We start from the raw sequence: 21,346 nt of genomic DNA on the forward strand, positions 1-21,346 counted from the left end.
GTTTCCTGAATTAATTGAGTGCAAGTGATGTTCATAGTGTATATAATGGTGAATTATTTGAGCCAAATGGGAAGCTATATGGCAGAAAAAAATAGAAACCTTTTTTTGATGAGAATATTGAACTGCAGGGAAATTTAAGACTGATTTTTTTCCTTCTACCATAAGACTGCATAGTAAATATACATAGTCAACAGTGACTGGACGATTCATCAAGAGTGAGGTAAGTATCCCAACATATGGATCATAGTATCAATACATAAACAGACATAGAAAAGACATATCATCTGTAATCTTTATCAAACGTTTGTATCAAATTTGTGAGAGGGGGATCTGATTTAAAATCTCCTGTTCACTGGGTCTTTTTTCTAAGTACAACATTTTTAAACCTGATATCCAAAATATTGTCTTATTTATAATGTTGTTTTATTCATAAATGAATACACTTAGTAATAACAGACTGATGAAAAGGTGTATTTATTGAATTAATGCACTTCCCAAAACCCCCTCTCTCAGATTAATTACTCTTGTTAACACTTTAGTTTAGAGCTCCATCAATAAATGTACAGTATATAGTGACTTTTCCGTCACTTTATTAATACTTATTAAAACATTTTCTGGACTGAACCCCCACAAAATCTTACTGAATGTTTACCATGGTAAAACTGCATGACATTACTAGGGTCCTCCTAGGTTTCCCATACTTATGCCCATACTCATACTGTACTTATTCACATTCTCATCATACTTACAGACGGGCTTTAACATGGTTTCTTAAAGTATGAATGAAGCTTTATGATTTCTTTCTGTGCTTCAGTATCCTTTCTCTGTGTTGCATTACAATTTACTCTGCTTGTAACATGGTACACCACAGTAAAGCTACAGAAGGGGAAGCACACTGGCAAACCCAAATAAGCAAAACAAAACAGCATACAACAATGGGTAAAATTCTCCCTCATCATCTCCACATTAACACTCCCCCAACCAAAACCGGTTGTGAATTTACTATTCTGTTAAAATCAAAATCTACTGTATTGCATGCAACAGAAAAACAGGTTTTGTGTGGTTTCGAAAAGGAAACATAAGCATTGGCTTGATAGCCTCTAATTTTGCTACATTTGAGATTAACTTTAATAAATGTTCATAAAAAGGACAAAATGCAGGAAATGTAGGAAAATGACACTTTCCTTTTTCATACATGGCATTAAATGAATGTTTGCAAAAAGAGCAGAAAGGTTGAAACTCCATCATCATAAAAGAAAAAACAAACCCTTCAACGTAGCCCCATTATGAATATGAGGAACAAATATACTTTTCTGCAGTCTTAATCACTTTACACCCCTTCCTCCATCCCATCCAGGCCATTGCATCACCCCCTTGGCTCCTCTTCAGAGTCCCATAGTCCAAGTGTTATGGCCAAGCTACGTTTCCACCAGCCACTGCGGTTTTATTAAGTTGCCAAAGCTGTAAAATATTGCACACCAAAGGAAAAACAACCACTGCATACATGTGTTCAGCATCATCAACCTGTTACTGTGTACTGCAGACATGTTGGATGTGCTCTTCCAACAGTGAGGTATTAAATAGTAGAGCCTGCACAACAATGCACTCTCCTTATCACAGTCCTATCCAGAATGAAGATCAATAGCACCTTGGATTGAACACAGGTATTCCGTACGTAACCTGCTTGCTTCCTGTGATCACCTTGTGATCCCCAAATCAAAAGAGCGATTTTATTTCTAAATTGAGTATTTTCTTGCATATGTTGAAGAGACATTTCTACTTATCCTGTTTAGTCCAACACATTGTGTCTGAAAATACTACTGTAAACTGAATGACACAAGGGAATATATCAATGTTACATGTTTTAACAATATAACACCTAAGCACTGCCTTTTAGAGCATGTGCACTGCTGTCTGAATGATCCTATGTCCTATGTTTGATCACCTTAATACTGTTCATTTTCTTAATGTATAGTAACAGCTAAGAATCTAGATTTTATTGGTAGCACAGTAAAGACATACAGTATTTGCACTAGTTGATCCTGATGAATGACAAGAAGTTTTATAACTGCAAATAGTTTTGAAGGATCCATTCATAAATAAAGTGAAAGTCATGAAAAGATTTCATACTGGTTGACCAGCTGAGGGAAACTATAACTGCAATACACCCAGGAGGACAGGTCAGTAGTGTGAGAATGTAACACTTTCCCATCTGTTTTTTAAAGTCTGTAAAATAAAAGATTTTACATTACTGGACAAAATGTTTTTTTCAGTCACATCTATCCAGCCAACAGTCAAGTGTGACGACTACTTAAAACAAATCTTTAAAAACATAGTTCAGACACAAACCATCTGAGAAAAGGGCTCTCATTAATGTATCACAGAAAAAAGTCAATTTAAGGGCAGGAAATCTTTCAGAACTTCAGAATTAAAATTGCAGTTGTGGATAACAAGTCTCGATGTGAAACAGACCTACAGGGCTTTGAAAAAGTATTTATTCCCTTGAACAATTACCACATTTTGTTGCTTTCTGTTCTTGCAATCAAGACACTTTTAAATAGGACTTTGATTTAGAATATTTACAATCTACTCCAAACTGAGAAAGCTAGAAATATTGATAGTATTTAAACATATAAAAAATATCAGAAGATTCTTAATTAAGTATTAACCTCTAACCATAAGTATTCAACCTCTTTGCAATGGCAACCATAACTTGAGGTTCAAGTTTTCATAGTCACAAAATTAGTGTAATGATCTGTGTTAAGCGACGTGGATTAACATTACTTCAGAGTAAATACATCTTTCTAGGTACATTCCCTCAAGCAATATCGATTTTCAAACCAAATCTCACATACAGATATGAAAAAGACAATATACTGTACTTGAAACAAGTCAAGGGATAAAGCGTCCATGATTGACCATAAAAAGTGCACTTTAACACAGAGATTTACATCAAATGGAGCAGCCAGGAAAGCAGGAAACCTGATGACGATGCTGCTGTGAAGCTTACTGTAAAAGATTTGCACAGTTCCATCCAAGATGGGAGTCACTATTCATATATCAACAATACCCTGGTCCCTAAACAAATTTTGCTGGCACAGGTGAGAAAAGAAAAAAAAAAAGTAAGAAAAATAGACTACTGAAAAAGACTCATCTTAAATCCTGGATGTAACAGACTATAGATGAAGTGGATGGTTTTATAGTTAGACAAGACAGAAATCAAAATATTTGTCTAAACAAAGCCTACGTAAGTGCAGGACAGTAAGTCCAAAACATCAGATCATTGAGTCAGCACTATTCCAGCAAGCATGGTGGTGGCATCAACATGTTATGGATTAAGAAGCCTAGGGAAAATCGATGAAGCAAAGTACAAAGCAAAGAAAAATCTGCATGAATCAGGCTAAAATCTAAATTGCACTGAAAATCCACATTTCAGAATGTTAATTATCTGAGGCTCAATACCAAAACCATACTGGAGAGGTATGAGAAGAAGAGAGCGATTGTTCTTGAGAGGCACAGTTAACATGCTGATTTAAATCCAATTGAATACGTATGGTGAGACCAGAGGATTGCAGTCTATCTGGAATGCCAAACAATCATGTCAGAACTGGAGCAATTTTGCCAGGAAAAATCTTTAAAGGTGGTACAGACTTCTCCAGAATACTGACAGTAGTAGCTGTTGCGAAAGGTGCTTCCACCACCTTCTGAAGCTGTGATAAAAGATGCAGTACATAAGTGGCTTAGGAGTATGAATCAGTCATTTTATTTTGTATATATGTATGAAATTTGTATTTCTTTTAATAAATGTAAATTAATTGACAATCCCTTTTAAATTTATATATCTTCTTTGTAAGTTATTGTGACATTCAATCTTCTTGTTTAACAGTGCTAAAAAAAGTTTTAAATTAAAATGTTAATTTGTAAAAAAAATAGCCTATATGATCTGTAATTAATGAAAATGTGAGATTATTGATGGGGTGAATACATTTGCAAGGAATTGCCCATTATTGGGTGTGAGCATTACTATCACATCACTAGAGGTTGCACTAGATTTTGCTTAATGAGTGGTCAGGTATATATCAAATTCACCCATTTTAATGAAAATGTTGTGTTCTACTTGGGTAATTAGTGGCGTATTTGTTCTACTAATGACCTAGACTATACTTGTACCTAATACTAAACTATATACAGTACTCGTACCTTGCCATCTTTGTTTTTTTGTGTGTAGAGTTGCTTCATTCAAGTGATCCTGTACAGAGATTGTGACATATTCCAGAAACTATTCTCACTGCTAATACCTACCAAACTGCTGCTTACCTTAATGACCAATGATTTTATATTCCAGAATAACTTTTTAAAAAGATGCATATTATGGACAGACTTGCTGTAGAGTAATGTTTAGAGGAAAGTTCTACATTATGAAGACCTGGCATACCTCTGCCTCCCTTAACCCTTAATTTGTCCTGTTGAGATAAAATACAATTTTTCTGTTGTAAAGACTTTGTTTTTCCAAGAAAGAAAACAAAGTATCTTCTAAAACTGCATCCATAAGTTGTAAACACTTCCAACTGATTAACAGCAGAAAATGAGAAGTTAGCTTCACTGGATTGATAAGTCATACTGAGCCAAGCAGATCTCTCCTGGGCATACAATGCCCAAGAGAAATTTGAAAGATTAAAGGCTGAAGTCCCATTTTGCTGTTGTTTCTGAAAAAAAGCTTTAACACAAACATTCCTGTTGCAGTATGTTTTGGGGGCATTCATAATGTTTGGCATGGTGAGCAAGTTTCCACAAAGTCTAATGATAAATACCGGAAAATAGTTAATACCTTTTCCTTGATATAATTTAGATGAATAAAACAGTCCTCCGTATGCTTATTAGAAATGAGCCATGTTAAAATAAAGAAAGCTAATTTCTGTATTTTGTTGTTCGAGTGCTTGTTTACATCTTGCGGTTATCGATTACGGACATCAACATGGGGCCGCTGGGTGCAGGGCTGGGGGAAGACATGTCTGGGTAAGGCTGCAGGCCCATCTGCTTGTTGTCCTTCAGCTTCTGAATGACAACTCTGCAGAACTCCTCTGCCTGCTTGTCACAGGTGTCCAGCAGCTGCCTGACTTTGGCTGTCCTGGTGGGCTTGGTGGAGATCAGCTCGTAGTCTTCTCGCATGAGGAGCTCCCTAGACAGAAGGGCATCCAGGGACTGGTTCAGACAAGCCTCAGTCATCTGTGTCACAATGTCCTCCCTCTTCACCTGGATCCACTGAGCGGCTGGGCCTGGCTGTGTACACTGCGGGACAAAACCTAAAACGAGATTCAGAAGATTGCACAGTAAGATGGTGAGGCTGCAAAGCTCAGAATGTTTCGCTAGAGGTGCAAAAATCACTGAAAACAGCAGGGACATTTTCAGACGTTTTGTGGTGAAGGGAATGAACTGCACAGCCAGTTTGCAGAATCTCACGCTCAAGGATTGTTTGAAGATGCCAGCAAGATTAGATTTTAGGATGCATATCTACTAGTCACAAAATGAGCAAGATGTATTGAATGTCTTTCTCTTGTTTTTAACCATTTTGTTTGTTCATGGAAAGAATAAATGACATTAACAGCCATTTAGCAAAAAAAAGTGATTTACAGGGACTAGGGGAGTAAATTAGAGCATCAACAGCTGCTACTGCAATCTCTGACACCAGGATCTTATTACAGCTCACATGCCAGATGGAGAACATGGCTACATATCTTATTCTGTTATCGTAGCTATTTCCTGAAACTTCATCTTGAGAAAGCTGGCCTTTACACTAGCTTAGTTTTCCATAAGAAAAGTTATAAAAGTGAGAGAGAGGTGTTAATCTTATATACCACAGCTCTTCCGCATTGAAAAAAAGAGCTAATTGTGTAGTCCTGACATGCTGCCAGTCCTTCATTTTTTTACATTGGTGGTATTGTTGAGTGATTATTGGTCAAAAGGGAGATGCAATACCTGCTGTGCATGGCTGCAAAGTCATGTAGCTGAGCTTCTCCTCATACTCTGTTTCTGGGATGCTGGGCTTGAAAGGGATATTGAGGTCTGGCTGATGTTTTGCAGTTTGGTATGTGCCCTCCTGCAGGTTATTCTCCAAACTGGGTGCAATAAGGGACATGGGAAGATCCTGCATTGGGCTGGTTATACAGGACAGAGGATTGGCATCAGAAACACCTGTTTCACAGAAGAAAGACAGAACAATCTATTCTTCCCTCTGTTTAGCTTATATACACAAAAGGGTAAGACCTTCCAAGATATTCATGTTCCTATAAGCTCCAATAAATCTCAAAAGCCTCTGCCCTCAGCCTAGAAAAGCCATTAAGACAATGCAAAACCTTTTATGTTTAAGCAACTAAAAGGCAAAGGTTATAAGAAACAGTTAATTTTGACATTTAAATAAACTGCTTTGTAAGGACAAATATAACAGGGCATGAAAACAAAATGCACACATTTGGTCAACTACAGACAGACTTTTGTTTAACAAATCTGGCAGCCTCTGTGACAAAAGCCTCGTTCTTAATGAACTTGAACTTTATTGCCATATGTAACCGGTACTGGTACAATTCTTACTTACAGAAAGTCTCTCGATTGTAAAACAAGTGTAAAAAACAAAACAAAGTGCAAACAGTGCATCAAGACAATATACAAACAAACAGTAGACAATGTGCAAGTAAACATGTAGACAGTTTGAATGTAAACAATACAGACATGTAAACAATGACTGGAGATGTGCAAGAGGTAAGAAATCATAAAGAGGTAGATGGTGATGATGTTGGTGTGGTCCGAGGGGGATGGCTAAATGTGTTAGCCAATCTCACTGCTTGTGGATAGGAGCTATTGAAGAATCTAGTGGTAAGTGTCCGTATGCTCTTATATCTCTTGCCTGAGGGCAGTGGGGTGAAGAGCTCATGCCCGGGGTAGTGACTGTCCTCTGTGATGGCCAGAATTCTACCACGGCAGTGGTCTTCATAGAGCTGTTTAATCTCGGTGAGACTGCAGCCGATGATCTTCTGGGCCATATTGATCATTCTCTGCAGTGCCTTTCTTTCTCACGAAGAGGTGTTGCCATACCACACGGTGATCCCGTTGGTGAGGATGCTCTCGATGGTGCAGGGGTAGAAGTTCACCAGCACATGTATTGGCATCCCCCATCGCTTGAGGCACCTCAAGAAATAAAGGCGCTGCTGAGCCTTCTTCATGATAGAGTCAGTGTTCACAGTCCAGGTTAGATCTTTAGAGATGTGAATTCCGAAAAACCTAAAGCTGGTGACTGTTTCCACTTCCGTTCCATCAATACTGAGTGGGCTGCGAGTGTGTGGCCTGTGTCTCCCAAAGTCCACTATTAGCTCTTTCGTTTTCTTTACGTTCAAGTCCAGGTTATTGCTATGACACCACCTAAGCAGCTGTACGACTTCATCCCTGTAAGTGGACTCGTCATCATCACTGAACAGTCCTATTATAGTGGTGTCATCTGCAAACTTAATGATGCGGTTATTGCTGTGTCTTGCTGTGCAGTCGTGAGTGAACAGGGAGTACAACCTTGGACTCAGACAGCAGCCTTGTGGGGTTCCAGTGCTCAGGGTGAGTGGTGTTGATGTTTTATTGCATATCCGCACCACCTGTGGTCTCTCGATAAGAAAGTTCAGCAGCCAGTTGCAGACAGAGTTGCACAGACCTAATCCCCTGAGCTTTGATGCTACTAGACGGGGTGATGTTAGAAGAGAACAAAGACTGACTAGCAGCTGCAGTAACCCCTTGAGGGGTTGGAGAACGACAACCCCGGAGGGGATAGTGAGAAGAATACCCTGTGAGGAAAGAGTGAGAAGGGAGACTGACAGACAAAGTTTGGGAGAAACTGACATACAACATGGAGCTTAATGAGGTCAATGGATGATTTCAAGTTCAAGTTCAAGTGTATTGTCATTATACTCATACACAGGTATATGGTATAACGAAATGCTATTTAGCTAGCTCTCAGACGGTAAGCAGTACAAAAAAACAACAATACAACTGAAAAGAAAAGAAAGACAGAGACAACAGGTAATGTGCAAAACAACAACAGGCAACACTGGAACACATAAATACCTCAAAGACTCAGTTACTGTACCTGCATTTGTGCGTGGAAGTATGTTATATTGACTTTTGTTTGGCTGCTCCAACTGCTTTAAATCTAGTTCACAAGGACATTCTTCACTTTCTGAAAGGTAAGAAAAAACAGCACAATTACATTGAGATAGCACGACTAAAAGTAATGGTTTATGTCATCAGTATTTTATACTGTAGTCTGCCATACTTCACTGTATATGCCACTTAAGGTGTGTGGTACAAACTAATTCTATTAAATGTCTTTTACGTTTATTCCATTCACTAGATGTGTCTACTTTTCTGTATAATGGAGATACTACTGTTGACAGCTGGCATACACTGAGACTTCAAGCACACAAACTCCCACAGTTAAGTGCAAGAATGCTTTTAAAGCATCCTTAAAGTTGGCACAAGTTCAAAGCACCCCAGTGACACTGAGGCTTGACTGAAGGTGGTGGGACAAAAATACCAACATAAGTGAAACTGTGATTTCATTGAGCAAAGAACCTGAAACACAAACCACAAAGAAACTGTTGCAAAGATAAGGATGAAATCTAGTTGAGGGTCGAATGATTCCCTTGTTTACGTTCTCCACTGATCTCAGTAACTGAACTAAATTTGGATAAACAGATATATACGAGTTAAAGGTCTGAATGAGTTCATTTCAATGAGTACCAATGAAAACTGCAAGATGTTCAAAGAATTGGAATTTACCATCCCCAATTTTACTTAACTGGGTTAAGTAAACCCATGTTGGGTACAACATGGAGATCACATGTGCACCAGTACAGAATTCCCCAGGCAAATCTGCGAGGCAAACCTGCCTTTGGAAGCCGGTGCACTGCTGATAGTCAGGAACTGGGGCTGAGACATCTCTGCTTCCTGTGAGGAGCAAGATCCAGAGGCAGAGCTTGTTTCCTGAGGAGTACATAGAGGGAATCAGAATGACAGAAAACAGTATAGAGCTTATTTATGGATTTATTACATATTTAGTTTGCTACACAGTTTCCCCACAGATTGTTAAAGAATCTTTTTATTAAACAATCTTTATCCCTACATCACTCTGCTTTAGACTTACTAAGACTTCTCTCTACTTTATTATATTTGACTCTATTTTTACCATAGCTGTGTGGCAAAGCTTTAGAAATGATATTCATGAGCCCAGTGGTTATTTGCCTAAGTGCAAACTCAGCCTATAACCCTAATTAGTTCAGGAGCAAAGAAACTTGGATCAATGTTTTTTATAAATCACCTCTCAGATTTCAGAATCATGGAATCCAATTCACAACTGAAAATTATAATAATGATTATTACATTAAAAACTAAATTGGAATACACTAGATATATTACTATAAATTGGCAACACAGATGACAAACAAATGTTTAGTAACTGACTACTAATCAGAAAATACCCATAATAAGTATTCTCAGTCACAAGACACATTTTTCTAAGTACACAGGTTCAATTAAGTAGCACAGTTGCAGAAAGGGACTATACATTGTTTGTTCTGAAACAAACGTGTTTTCCTTTGACTTCAAACAAATATGAATAATATTTTAATAATACTATAATATACCTAACTTATTAAAAGTGTGGCGTGGTTAATGGTTGTATTGAAACATAATCTCCTTCAGTATTTGTAAATCAAACCGACTGTATTTGGAGTGGGGCAATAATGGAAAACACCACAGCCATTTCATTTTTAACAGAGGCAACTGAAAAAGGTTTTACAGAAAAGGGCTGTCGTACTCTTATAATAATAATAATAAACTTTATTTTATATAGCGCCTTTAAAGGTGGCTTCTCAAAGCGCTTTACAGGATGACAATAACAATAAATAAGAAGACTACAACAATAAATAAGAAAATTTCACAAGACAGGACACAATTATAATTACAACAATACAACAATAACAATAGAGGAGACCGTGGAAGATGGTATTAAGAAGAGCAGAGGGGTGAAGAATGGAACCAGTTAAGTAAAGGCTTTTCTGAAAAGGAGGGTTTTGAGTCTGGATTTGAAGGAGTTTAGAGAAGGTGACTCTCTAATATCCTTGGGCAAGGAGTTCCAGAGCTTGGGGGCATAGCAGGAGAAGGCCCTGTCGCCCATACAATGTAGACTGGCTTGGGGGACAGTAAGGAGGGCAGAATTTGAAGAGCGGAGGTTGCGAGGTGGGGAGTAGGGCGATAAAAGTTCAGACAGGTACTGAGGTGCCAAGCCATGTAAAGCCTTGTAGGTGAGCATGAGGATTTTAAAGTCTACGCGGAATTTGACCGGAAGCCAGTGCAAGGACTCCAGGATAGGAGTAATGTGAACACTTGCACTAGATCTGGTCAGGATTCTGGCTGCTGAATTTTGGACATACTGCAGCTTGTTCAGAGTAGATTTAGATACCCCAGGGAGCAGAGCATTGCAGTAGTCAATTCGAGAGAATACAAATATGTTGATCAGCTTTTCAGCCACAGTTAATGATAGCATAGGGCGTAGTCTTGCGATATTTCTAAGGTGAAAAAAAGATGTTTTGACAGTATGCTGTACATGTGGGTCGAATGTTAAGCCAGAATCGAATATAACCCCAAGGTTTTTCAATTTTGATTGGAGCTCAAGTACAGAGCCATCTACAGACAGGGTTACAGGACTGGCTTTCCGAAGTTGATGGGGGGTACCAATAAGCATGACTTCAGTCTTGTCACAGTTAAGATGAAGGAAGTTTTGAGTCATCCAAATTTTTATGTCAGAGATGCAATTAGATAGAATAGAGACAGCCACATCAGTGTCGGGTTTGGTATGGATGTATATTTGAGTATCGTCAGCGTAAAAATGAAAGCTTTTTTTTTTACGCTGTGTTAAGAGTTAAAATGTTAAAACTCTTAACATTTTTTTAACAAATGCAGTTTGGTTTTCAATGAAAAGTCTACACACAAGAACACTAAGATGACAGAAGACAAAAACAAAACTGACCAGCCAAGGAATGTTGTCTTTTATTATATTTAGAGTTTTTTCTTCTTTGGAGAATTTCTTCTCACGTAAAGATCCTGAGGAATAAGCATGCCTGCTAAATAACTAGAAAAAGAAAACAGAAAATGCAGGAATCACAATGAAATAAAAATCAAAAGCTGACTGCCAGGTTCAAACTCTGTATAGCCTCAATGCTCACTCATGGGTCATTTTAATGCATTTTCCTGATGCTTATGTGCAAGTTACATGTATAGCCATTTATATATAGTTAGACATTTTACTGAAGTAATCTAAGTGATGGAGTTTTCTCTGTGGTACAAAAAGATTCCAGTTACGAGTTCAGAGCCCTAACTACTCCTCCACATGAAACAAAAGAAACTGAGACAAATCAGAAAGATAGGTAAAAGAAAACATTTACAGAAAATCTCCAAAAAGTAAAAGAGAAAGTGGTTTGCTACTACAAAAATGAATTACGGTACCTACAGTATATGGTAGGCTGCCTTGTCAAAATGGAGTAACAACAAAGGGGTTTTCATAGACTAGTATATAATTAATGTACATACTTCACCCGTGTTCATAATTAGAGCATAAAATATAAGTAATTGAGAGGCTGGAGCCTGGGCTCCCACTATAGACAATAAGGAAAGAGCAGCAGCCAAACATTTTCAGTGTCTGGATTTCTTCCAAATCTCCCACCCTTTTACTCAAGACTTTCAGCTCCCCCTCACTCTCAGTCTGTCTCTCAATTTGCCCTATTCTCTCCAACTGCTGTGACCCAGATTCATGTGAGAATTTCATTCAATTCGTACTTTAATTCCATACATTGAATTACAAAAAGGTTTAGTCTTTGAGGCTATAGTCTTTAGTCAGGAAGGCAACCTGCTGTGCAACTGTAAACGTACAGTATTTCTAAGGTTTAATAGCAAAATTCTTTAAAATTATTATCTTGTATTTGCTTTTTAAACTCATTTTAGGGAGGTGAAAAATTATAAACGTGATTTCAGTTTACTGAATTCTGTTATGTTTTATTCCGGGTCATTACTGAAAAAAACAGCACACAAGGATGTACTTACTTTAGCTTTTTTCACTTCCAGCACAGCTTCTAGAACCATGATTTCATCAAATCTTCTAACCATAGGCTCCAGTTCAATCAAACACTCTTCAGGAGAAAATAGTAAACACTGCTTAACTAATCATCATGGTGCTTCTTCTCTTAATTTCTAAAATCTGTACAATTAAAAAAGTGATTGTTGTAATGTCAAAAGGTTTTGTTTTACTTATACCATGTTTTTTGGTACAATACTTGGATGCACATACTGTAGCTTGAATAATTATACAAATACACAACAAAGACACCCACAAAGACATGAATCTCATAAAAGAAATGTACAGATTTGTGATATTAATTCAATTACCCATAGAATACTTAACTCTCTGGGTGGCCTACATTTTCAAGAATTATGGCTCCTGATTTACTAAGAGGAAGTGCATTTATTAACAAGAACAGGAGGCACATCTTTCCAAAAAGAGTTATTCTGAATTGCCTCTCCCTGATTTGAACTTTTCTAATGGTTTTATATTTATGATCAAAATGAGATTTCACTAAGAAGAGTTTTCTTCATTCAGTATATAATAAACTCAGCAGTAAATACTACGTATACAGTATACCTTTCGTTAGTGACTTACTCAGAAATGAAGGGCGGTCGTCTGGGTTACTGGCCCAGCCACAGCTCATCAGGTCGATAAGAGTGTCTCTGCTGGGAATCTCAATCGGCAGGCTCTCAGGGCCTGTGTCAGGTCGGCTTCCTCGCAAAACGCTAAACATGATCTGCATGGGGTTAGTAGCTTCTGTGCCAAAAATTAACAAATAGGAACGTGAATTTTCAAAGAGCCGCCCTCCAAACACACTAAGCAATGCTTTAAAAAATAAAGATATATTAACCTCCTGTGCTACCTTGTACTGTACAGTGCCCTCCTGATTTATTCATACCCCGATTAAAAACTTTATCCAATCTGTTAATCCTTCTGTTATTTATGTTTATTCTTCCTTTTTCATCAGGTATATATGCAGAGCTAATTCATGAAATGGGTTTTATATTTAACACCAAAACATAAAAAGTACAATACCACTAAACTGAGATTTCAAGGTTTCAAGGGAAGGACTCAGGTGCTGAATCTTAGTAGAACTCACACATAATTAGTTAAATAGTACTAAAACTGTACCACAGCTGATATCATAATCTAATTAACACTCATGTCCTTCATCTGAAACAGATAAAAATATAAAAATTTCTGAAGACAAAAGTGAGTGTTTTTATTTCATTTAGGAAAAAAACAAGACTTTGCTGTTACCTTCAAAAGGTATTTTTCTTGACAAAACTTCCCACATAATTATCGAATAACTGAAAGAAAAAAAACATGAATATTAAAAATTAAGTATCAGAATACTGTATAACATCCAAAGACTTTTGTTCAGTAAGATTCCTCATCTATTTTCCAGTAACTACATGACTCAATCTCACCCTGATGCGCTCAGGTCTTGGTGGCCACCAGTGACTCAGTACAGAACAACTTCTATGGTCTTCTATGGTAATCTATGGTCTGCGAATATGCTCTCTGTTCTTGTATGATTATAAAACCACAACAGAATGAGAGGAATGTCACTTAAGCCTTTGAGTCAAAGAGGCTGTGGAGGTCCTGTCTGATGGCATTGCTGTCTGTATACTGTAAATGAAGCCTTTCAGCCAAGGGATGAGTCTTGTAACTCCTGCCTGAAATCCACTCTGTTCTTCTGCTGTCTGTTTCAAAATGGGAAAACAAGATAGGAAACAAATGTCCAGACACAGTCCTGGTAGAATATTCATTTTTTCACTGATTTGTACAAGAGGATAAATAAAAAAACACCTCTCTCTTTAATAATTCAAAATAACAAAAACATGAAACTTCTGTCAAAAAAGTCTTCTTTATTATGGACAAATTCAAATCTGAAAAAAAGCCATTGTAACTAAAAGTAGAGAAATAAGAAAAAGCAAACAATTGGTAAAATAGTAACTATGCTGCCCATATAAAGTAACTCATTTCATATGTCACTGAGAAAGTAGTGATTAAGCAAATAAAAAAATGTAATTTATGTACAGTAAATTGTGCAATGTACAAAGCAAAAAGCCACGTAAAACCTAAGACTGCATTAAAAAAAATCAAATGCATTAAAATAATCTAATACACAACAAAACTAAATGTGTTTATCTAAAAGACCTTCGGGATTCATTGGATTTTTTCTTTCACTGGTCTGAGTTATACCAGATTATTTTGCTATATGAAATCCAGAATTTCTAGCTGATTACAGTACTCCTAGTAATTGTAACGAACAGTTCTTTCTGGACCCTATGCGGACGACACAATCCGAAGAAGTGGGGAAACACTAGGGAAACATCATGCAGGAATACGGGGCTGAAAACAGGGGGGCGTGTCCAAGGTGCGCTGGTGCACGGGGGAGGTGTGGCCGAGGCAAACAATCCAAGAGACTAATCCTTAGAGGGTATCCAAAAACACAAGAGTAAGTCCAAAGCCAGGAGATCCATCAAAACAAGGAATTAAAAACCATGAACCGGGTCAGAACCGGCGGACTAGGAACAGGAACAGAGGTTAAAACCTTAACGGGACCAGGCGCTTCCAGGTCCCGGACTCGCATGGTGCGGAAACCAGATGCAGAGCCCGGATGAGCTTCAGCGCCTGACTTTTAAGGTGGGCTGGGAATAGGAAACAGGTGCACAGAATAAAGTCTCAAGTGAAAGGGCTGGAGCACCCTTAAGGAGGGGGGACTATAAGTGACAGTAATTCACCATGAAACCTGAATATTTGCTCATTCTGAAGGCTACACCTGACCAGGAACCATTTTCTTCAAAACCGGCACTCATGACTCTGTCAGTATTCCCTTGGCCACCCGTGAACATTCTCCAGCTACTTTAGTCTCTCCTCAGTTCAACTGCACAATCACCTGCCACTTACTGCCTTAGCACGCAAACGTCATACTGAAGGTCACCTAGTCTGGACTCAAACACAGGACGCTGTGAGGCAGCAGCAATAACTGCCATAGCACCACGTTGTCAATTATTTCATGGACATGGGTAAGAAACAAAAGTAACTTGAAAATTTAGTACTTAATCCTTGTTTCAGATTCTCAAATTAAAGCATTAAATAAACCTACACATACAGTAACACAATGACTACAGACATAAAAGTCAACAATTGATTTTTTTTTATGCCCGGGATGACAGACTCCAACTGGCTTTGCCTATTTCCCTCACTCACTCTGCAAAGATAACCGCAACATGCTTTCTTCAGACTTGTCTTGAGCACAGTTGTGTACTAATGGGAAAATGGAGTTCAGATCTGGAGGAGGTGACAGTAACTCGGTTGAACTAACTCACTCAGGGTGACACCAGGTGAATCAGTGTCAGATTTAAGGACTTGACCAAGAACCTCCAGGTTACAAGTCTGGGTCACCAAAACTCCTTACCTGTACATATCATGCTTTACATCACCTCGTCGGTTCTTGGAGGGCTCATACTCCTCAGGGGGCATATAGATCACTGTACCCCCCATTTCTGGAGGCTTAGAACCAGATGCTTTACTAATGGACAGCTGGCGCCACTTAGAAAGCCCAAAGTCTGCAATCTGTGAAAAGAAAAAAAAGAAAACAAAATGTATCATAGTTACTTTAGGCTGGGCTATTCTTCAAGTTAGTGTAGTTTGTTCACCTTTGAAGTAAATAGTTTTCTTTTCCAAGAGAGCTGCATTATGGTAAAAAATTAAGTACAGTACATCCCTTAAGATTTTATGGTTTAATATACTGTACTTATACATATTTGATCTTCACCTAGTCCTTACCAAATCCTAATAGTAGATAAAAATAACCCTTATTTAGTAAATAGCACACACAAATTCTACTTTGTCACTTTAAAAAAAAAAGCATTCAGTAGGCAGAATCAGATGCACCAAAACATGTGCAAATTATTAGTTAATCATCAGGAAGTGATTCCACCTGTATACAAAATAAGAAACTTTGTCAGTTTAGTCTTACGCACACATTTGTGGTAACACTTTATGCCTAGATCAAAAGAAAACTAGACAGTCTTAGAGAAAGATCTGTTGTAACTTTTCACTCTGAGAAGGGTTACATAGCCATTTCCATACAATATGAAGTCCATCTTTCCACAGTAACAAAGATAATCTTACAATGAAAACATTCAAGACTGTTGCCAATCAACCCAGCAGTGTCCGTCCTACCAAATCCTCTCCAAAATAGGGACCATATGATGCTCCTAAATGTCTCACAAAACTCCAAGGTTACATCCAAGGATCTACAGACACCATCCAGGAAAATATAGAGGGAAGCCAGGAGGAAAGTGTAAAGTAGCAATGCTGATAATTTCTTATAAAACTAAGTAAATTTATTTTGCTTTTTAAATGCTGTTTCTTTCCAAGCAGAATGGCAATGGTCTTGGTCTTTTGTAGTTTCCAGTGGTAAGGCATGTGGTCCAAACGTATGGCAACAATAAGAAACTTCAATACCAAATGTAAAAAATATACACTGCTGTTAATTTATTAATGTGTTAATATGCATAACAAGAGTTCTAAGAACCTGCTTTACACCTCCGTCCATATTATGTCACTAACTCAAATCTTTAATTAAGAATCTGGGCCCCTCCTGTTTCCTTAGAAAAGCAGAATAAAAAAACGAATAAAGCTTCTTCAACAACTGTCTGCCGTTTAAAAGTCAAGATTATGTTGATCTCACTTACAGTATAGCAGTGGTAAAGAAAAAGAAATTAAGATTAAAGCAAAGCAGTAGATAAGAGCAGTAGATTACAGGTTTGTATCTTTTGTTCAGTCTTGCTCCAGTAAAAGTAATCATGTTTTGAACAATCAACCAGGACATTTAATGAAACTATGGCATATGACATGACATATTCAGATTTCCAGAGAGCATTGATAATTTACCTCATAAAAGCCTGATTCTCTAATCTGTAGCCATAGGAATCTAAGGTAATAAATGTAAATGAACCAAGAACTGGTTAACAAATAATAAACGTTTGTTATCTTAAGCCGCATAACTGCTAATAGAGCAGATATAAGCAGTGGAGTGCTGCAAGAATCCCTTTAGTTCCCTTGCACTTCCGGATTTATATCAATGACCTGGATTCCAGAATAGTTACACCGTACATATTGCATGTACAGTGTAGATCCCTGTCAAGAAGTGACACTTGAAAGGAATCTCGATATGCATCTAGATTATTCTTCAAAAAGTGTGGAATTTAATTTTGGTAAAGTTCCACAATGAACTTCTTGTAGAATAAGACCTCATCTAGAAGACTGTGTTGAGTTTTGGTCACCATACCACAAAAAAGATATTACAACCATAGAAAGATTTCAAAAAAGAGCAACAAAAATGATTACATGGTTTCAGGGGACAGGTATGGAAAGGTTGAGAGAGCTAAACCTTTTCAGGCTAGAAAAGAAGAAAATAAGAGATTTACTTCACAATACAAAATAGATATCCTTCTGATATCTGTTATCTGCATAAAGGGAATGTAATCTAGGCCTAGCTTTGCACTGTTTACTGCATCAGAGCCCTGCCTCTACATGCACTCAATCTAACTGCCATGTATAGCAGAGCGGGCATACAGTATGTGAGTGTGGCTGTGTGAGGGTAATGTCAAATGTTTGATATGTCTCCCTTTCCTACTGCTGTATCAGCTAGCAGAAACACATCTTGGCTTGGCACTTTAATGCAAGTGAAATTCACATTGCAATTAGTTTTTCCTCAATTTTGCTATTTGTAATTTCTGACATACTATTTGAATATCTCGGTGTTTCTGTACTGTCAGTGTAAGAATGGAGTATGTGTCTCTAAGTGTACATGTATGTAGTGTCTATGCATCTGTAATGTATTGCGTGTAGATTTGTAAAATATTGTGTTTGCATCACTTCAGGGGTGCTGCACATGTGGCGATGTTGGTTTGCAAGTGCAAATTGTTTGCTTTTTTCTTTTGTTGTTGCTGTCTTTCATGTTTTATGATGCTGTTTATTGGTTGGAAAACAAATGTTTAATTTTTTTTGGCAGCACTGAGTAATTTTATTCACTGTTTTATTTGGATAACATAGGAATTTACTACAGTTAGCACTCACCTATCATGAAAAGGGAATTCATTCTATGTCAACAATACAGTGGAACAGGCATGATCAGACATGTAAAACTGGAATTACAATGTAGAAAATCTCACTCAGACAGTCGATACATTAAAGAAAGAACAAAGCGGGAAAGAGGAAAGAATGGAAAGTTTTTAAGAAAAGAATGTAACTATTAATTAAAAGGAGGCCTCTACCATCAGTGATATTAGATAATGTGCATTCATTGCACAACAAAATGGATGAACTGCAAGCAAGAGTACAGGGGTGTATCTACCCTTACTTTTACAAAGACTATACAACCAGGTCATCAACCAGGACTTGTTTATTAATGGTTTTGAAACACCAGTCCTCCATGATAGAGATAAAGATAGTACCTATAAGGAGAGAGGGATGGGGTCCATCTCTACATTAATCAGAGGTGGTATAAATCTGTAATAGTGTGAGAGAAGGTATGTTTACTAGCTATATAGAGCTTTGGTTGTCTCTCTCCACTCATACTGTACCTTGTGAATTCCCACAACATTTCTTTGTTAGTGTATATCCATCCTTGCGCCAATGCACACAAGGCAGCTGAATACTTCATCAGTGTTATTAATAAATTGGATTCCATCTCTGCTGATGCCCATAAGTTTATTTTGGGGATGTGTATCATTGCTTCCTGGAAAGTGTTTTAGCATATCACCAGTACGTCAACTGCGATACACACCGTAAGCAAATCCTTGACAAAAGCTATGGCTCTCTCCCTGGAGCATACAGTATAGGTTATTCTCTATGCCTGGCCTTGATGCTGCTGACCATAATAGCACCCCGCTTGCTACTGCCTACAAGCCACTAGTCAAGCGCATAGAGGCAGTTGTGAAAATGGTTAAAGTATCAGAGTATCAAAGCATCAGAGTCAAATACTGACAATCTGAAAGACTGCCTTGACTGCACTTATTTGGATATTCTCATAGCGTCATGCTTGGATGTTACTGAACAAGTATGAAATAATATCTTCATACATTACTTTCTGTGTTTATAAAGAAGTCCATCATTAATGTATATAACTGTATATAAATGTATATAACTGAATAATAAGCCATGGGTCACCAAAGTCCTCAAATGTATCCTTAATAAAAAGAATAGGCTATTTTACTGTGGAACACTCAAGGAAATAAAAAAGTAAATAAAGAATTAAAAATGCAATACGGCACACAAAAATGACCTAAAAAATAAATTAGAGGAGTAATTTAAGCAAAGGAATCTCTGCACGGCCTTGCAGTAGTGAATTGCTGCAATGAATGTCAATTAGGGCTGCAAATTCATCCTATTGGATGTTTAATAAGGTGAATAAGTGAATAAGGTCAACAAAGCAGCAGTTCCAGATTCTGGCAGAACAGTAAAGTATTAATAATAATAATAATAATAATAATAATAATAATAATAATAATAATAAACTTTATTTTATATAGCGCCTTTAAAGGTGGCTTCTCAAAGCACTTTACAGGATGACAATAACAATAAATAAGAAGACTACAACAATAAATAAGAAAATTTCACAAGACAGGACACAATTATAATTACAACAATACAACAATAACAATAGAGGAGACCGTGGAAGATGGTATTAAGAAGAGCAGAGGGGTGAAGAATGGAACCAGTTAAGTAAAGGCTTTTCTGGTTGCGAGGTGGGGAGTAGGGCGATAAAAGTTCAGACAGGTATTGAGGTGCCAAGCCATGTAAAGCCTTGTAGGTGAGCATGAAGATTTTAAAGTCTACGCGGAATTTGACCGGAAGCCAGTGCAAGGACTCCAGGATAGGAGTAATGTGAACACTTGCACTAGACCTGGTCAGGATTCTGGCTGCTGAATTTTGGACATACTGCAGCTTGTTCAGAGTAGATTTAGATACCCCAGGGAGCAGAGCATTGCAGTAGTCAATTCGAGAGAATACAAATATGTTGATCAGCTTTTCAGCCACAGTTAATGATAGCATAGGGCGTAGTCTTGCGATATTTCTAAGGTGAAAAAAAGATGTTTTGACAGTATGCTGTACATGTGGGTCGAATGTTAAGCCAGAATCGAATATAACCCCAAGGTTTTTCAATTTTGATTGGAGCTCAAGTACAGAGCCATCTACAGACAGGGTTACAGGACTGGCTTTACGAAGTTGATGGGGGGTACCAATAAGCATGACTTCAGTCTTGTCACAGTTAAGATGAAGGAAGTTTTGAGTCATCCAAATTTTTATGTCAGAGATGCAATTAGATAGAATAGAGACAGCCACATCAGTGTCGGGTTTGGTATGGATGTATATTTGAGTATCGTCAGCGTAAAAATGAAAGCTGAGGCCATGTGATCTTAAAAGCTGACCAAGTGGGAACATGTAAATGCTGAAGAGCAAGTATTGTGATGCAGAACTGAGTGGAGTGTTTTAACGCTTATTCCAGCTTCTTCAGTCACTGGCACTGTTCTGTATAAGAACTGTACAGTTGTACTGTACCCGTCACTAAGAAAACAGACCTAAAGATCTTGATTACTTGAGGCCAATAGTTCTATCTCCATTAGAGGTGAAGACTTTTGAAAAACCAGTTAAGTCACATATTGTGGCTACAATATGAGTCAGATCTAGACCCCTTCCAAGTTTGCCTACCATCCTGTAAGACCAGTTAATGATGCTGATTTTTTCTACTAGATGGTCTTTAGAAACATTTAGAGTAGAAAAAGTATTATCTACTATAGACTCCTCTTCGCTGATTTTTCATCAGCCTTTAATACAAAGAAGCCTCACATTTAAGTTGAATAATTTATCTTACTTTTCAAAGTGGATGGATTATTAGTTTCCTGACTAAGAGAACCCAAAATATAGTTACTAATGGGTTGGCATGTGACCCTGTTTGTACTCTTACTGGTTCACCACAAGGCTGCTTTGTTTCTCCTCCCCTTTTCATGTTATACTGTATACTGATAACTGTTGGAGCAACTATGAAACCATTTTGTCACCATGTTTGCTGATGACAGTGTGTCAGTCTCCTCTCAGAGCCTGGACAAACACATGGACCCATTCTGGATGAATCTGTCAAACTGTTGTAATATTTCTTACCTCAAAATG

The 21,346-nt window shown here is 37.7% G+C and overlaps 1 protein-coding gene across 1 annotated transcript in view; it reads right to left on the minus strand.

Annotated features, from left to right (window-relative positions):
• Nucleotides 1-458: 458 nt before the first annotated feature.
• ripk2 (receptor-interacting serine-threonine kinase 2) overlaps nt 459-21,346 on the minus strand; it is a 34,022-nt gene continuing 13,134 nt past the window's right edge. Inside the window, exons 4-12 of the mRNA XM_015354519.2 lie at nt 15,582-15,739; nt 13,415-13,464; nt 12,749-12,910; nt 12,136-12,221; nt 11,066-11,167; nt 8,928-9,021; nt 8,126-8,215; nt 5,977-6,192; nt 459-5,303 (exon numbers count right to left, since the gene is read on the minus strand). Of these exons, the coding sequence (XP_015210005.2) occupies nt 4,942-5,303; nt 5,977-6,192; nt 8,126-8,215; nt 8,928-9,021; nt 11,066-11,167; nt 12,136-12,221; nt 12,749-12,910; nt 13,415-13,464; nt 15,582-15,739 (1,320 nt within the window). The 3' untranslated portion in view covers nt 459-4,941. The remainder of the gene's footprint in view (nt 5,304-5,976; nt 6,193-8,125; nt 8,216-8,927; nt 9,022-11,065; nt 11,168-12,135; nt 12,222-12,748; nt 12,911-13,414; nt 13,465-15,581; nt 15,740-21,346) is intronic.

The sequence above is a fragment of the Lepisosteus oculatus genome, chromosome 6 (genome assembly GCF_040954835.1).
Source record: "Lepisosteus oculatus isolate fLepOcu1 chromosome 6, fLepOcu1.hap2, whole genome shotgun sequence".
Classification (NCBI taxonomy): domain Eukaryota; kingdom Metazoa; phylum Chordata; class Actinopteri; order Semionotiformes; family Lepisosteidae; genus Lepisosteus; species Lepisosteus oculatus.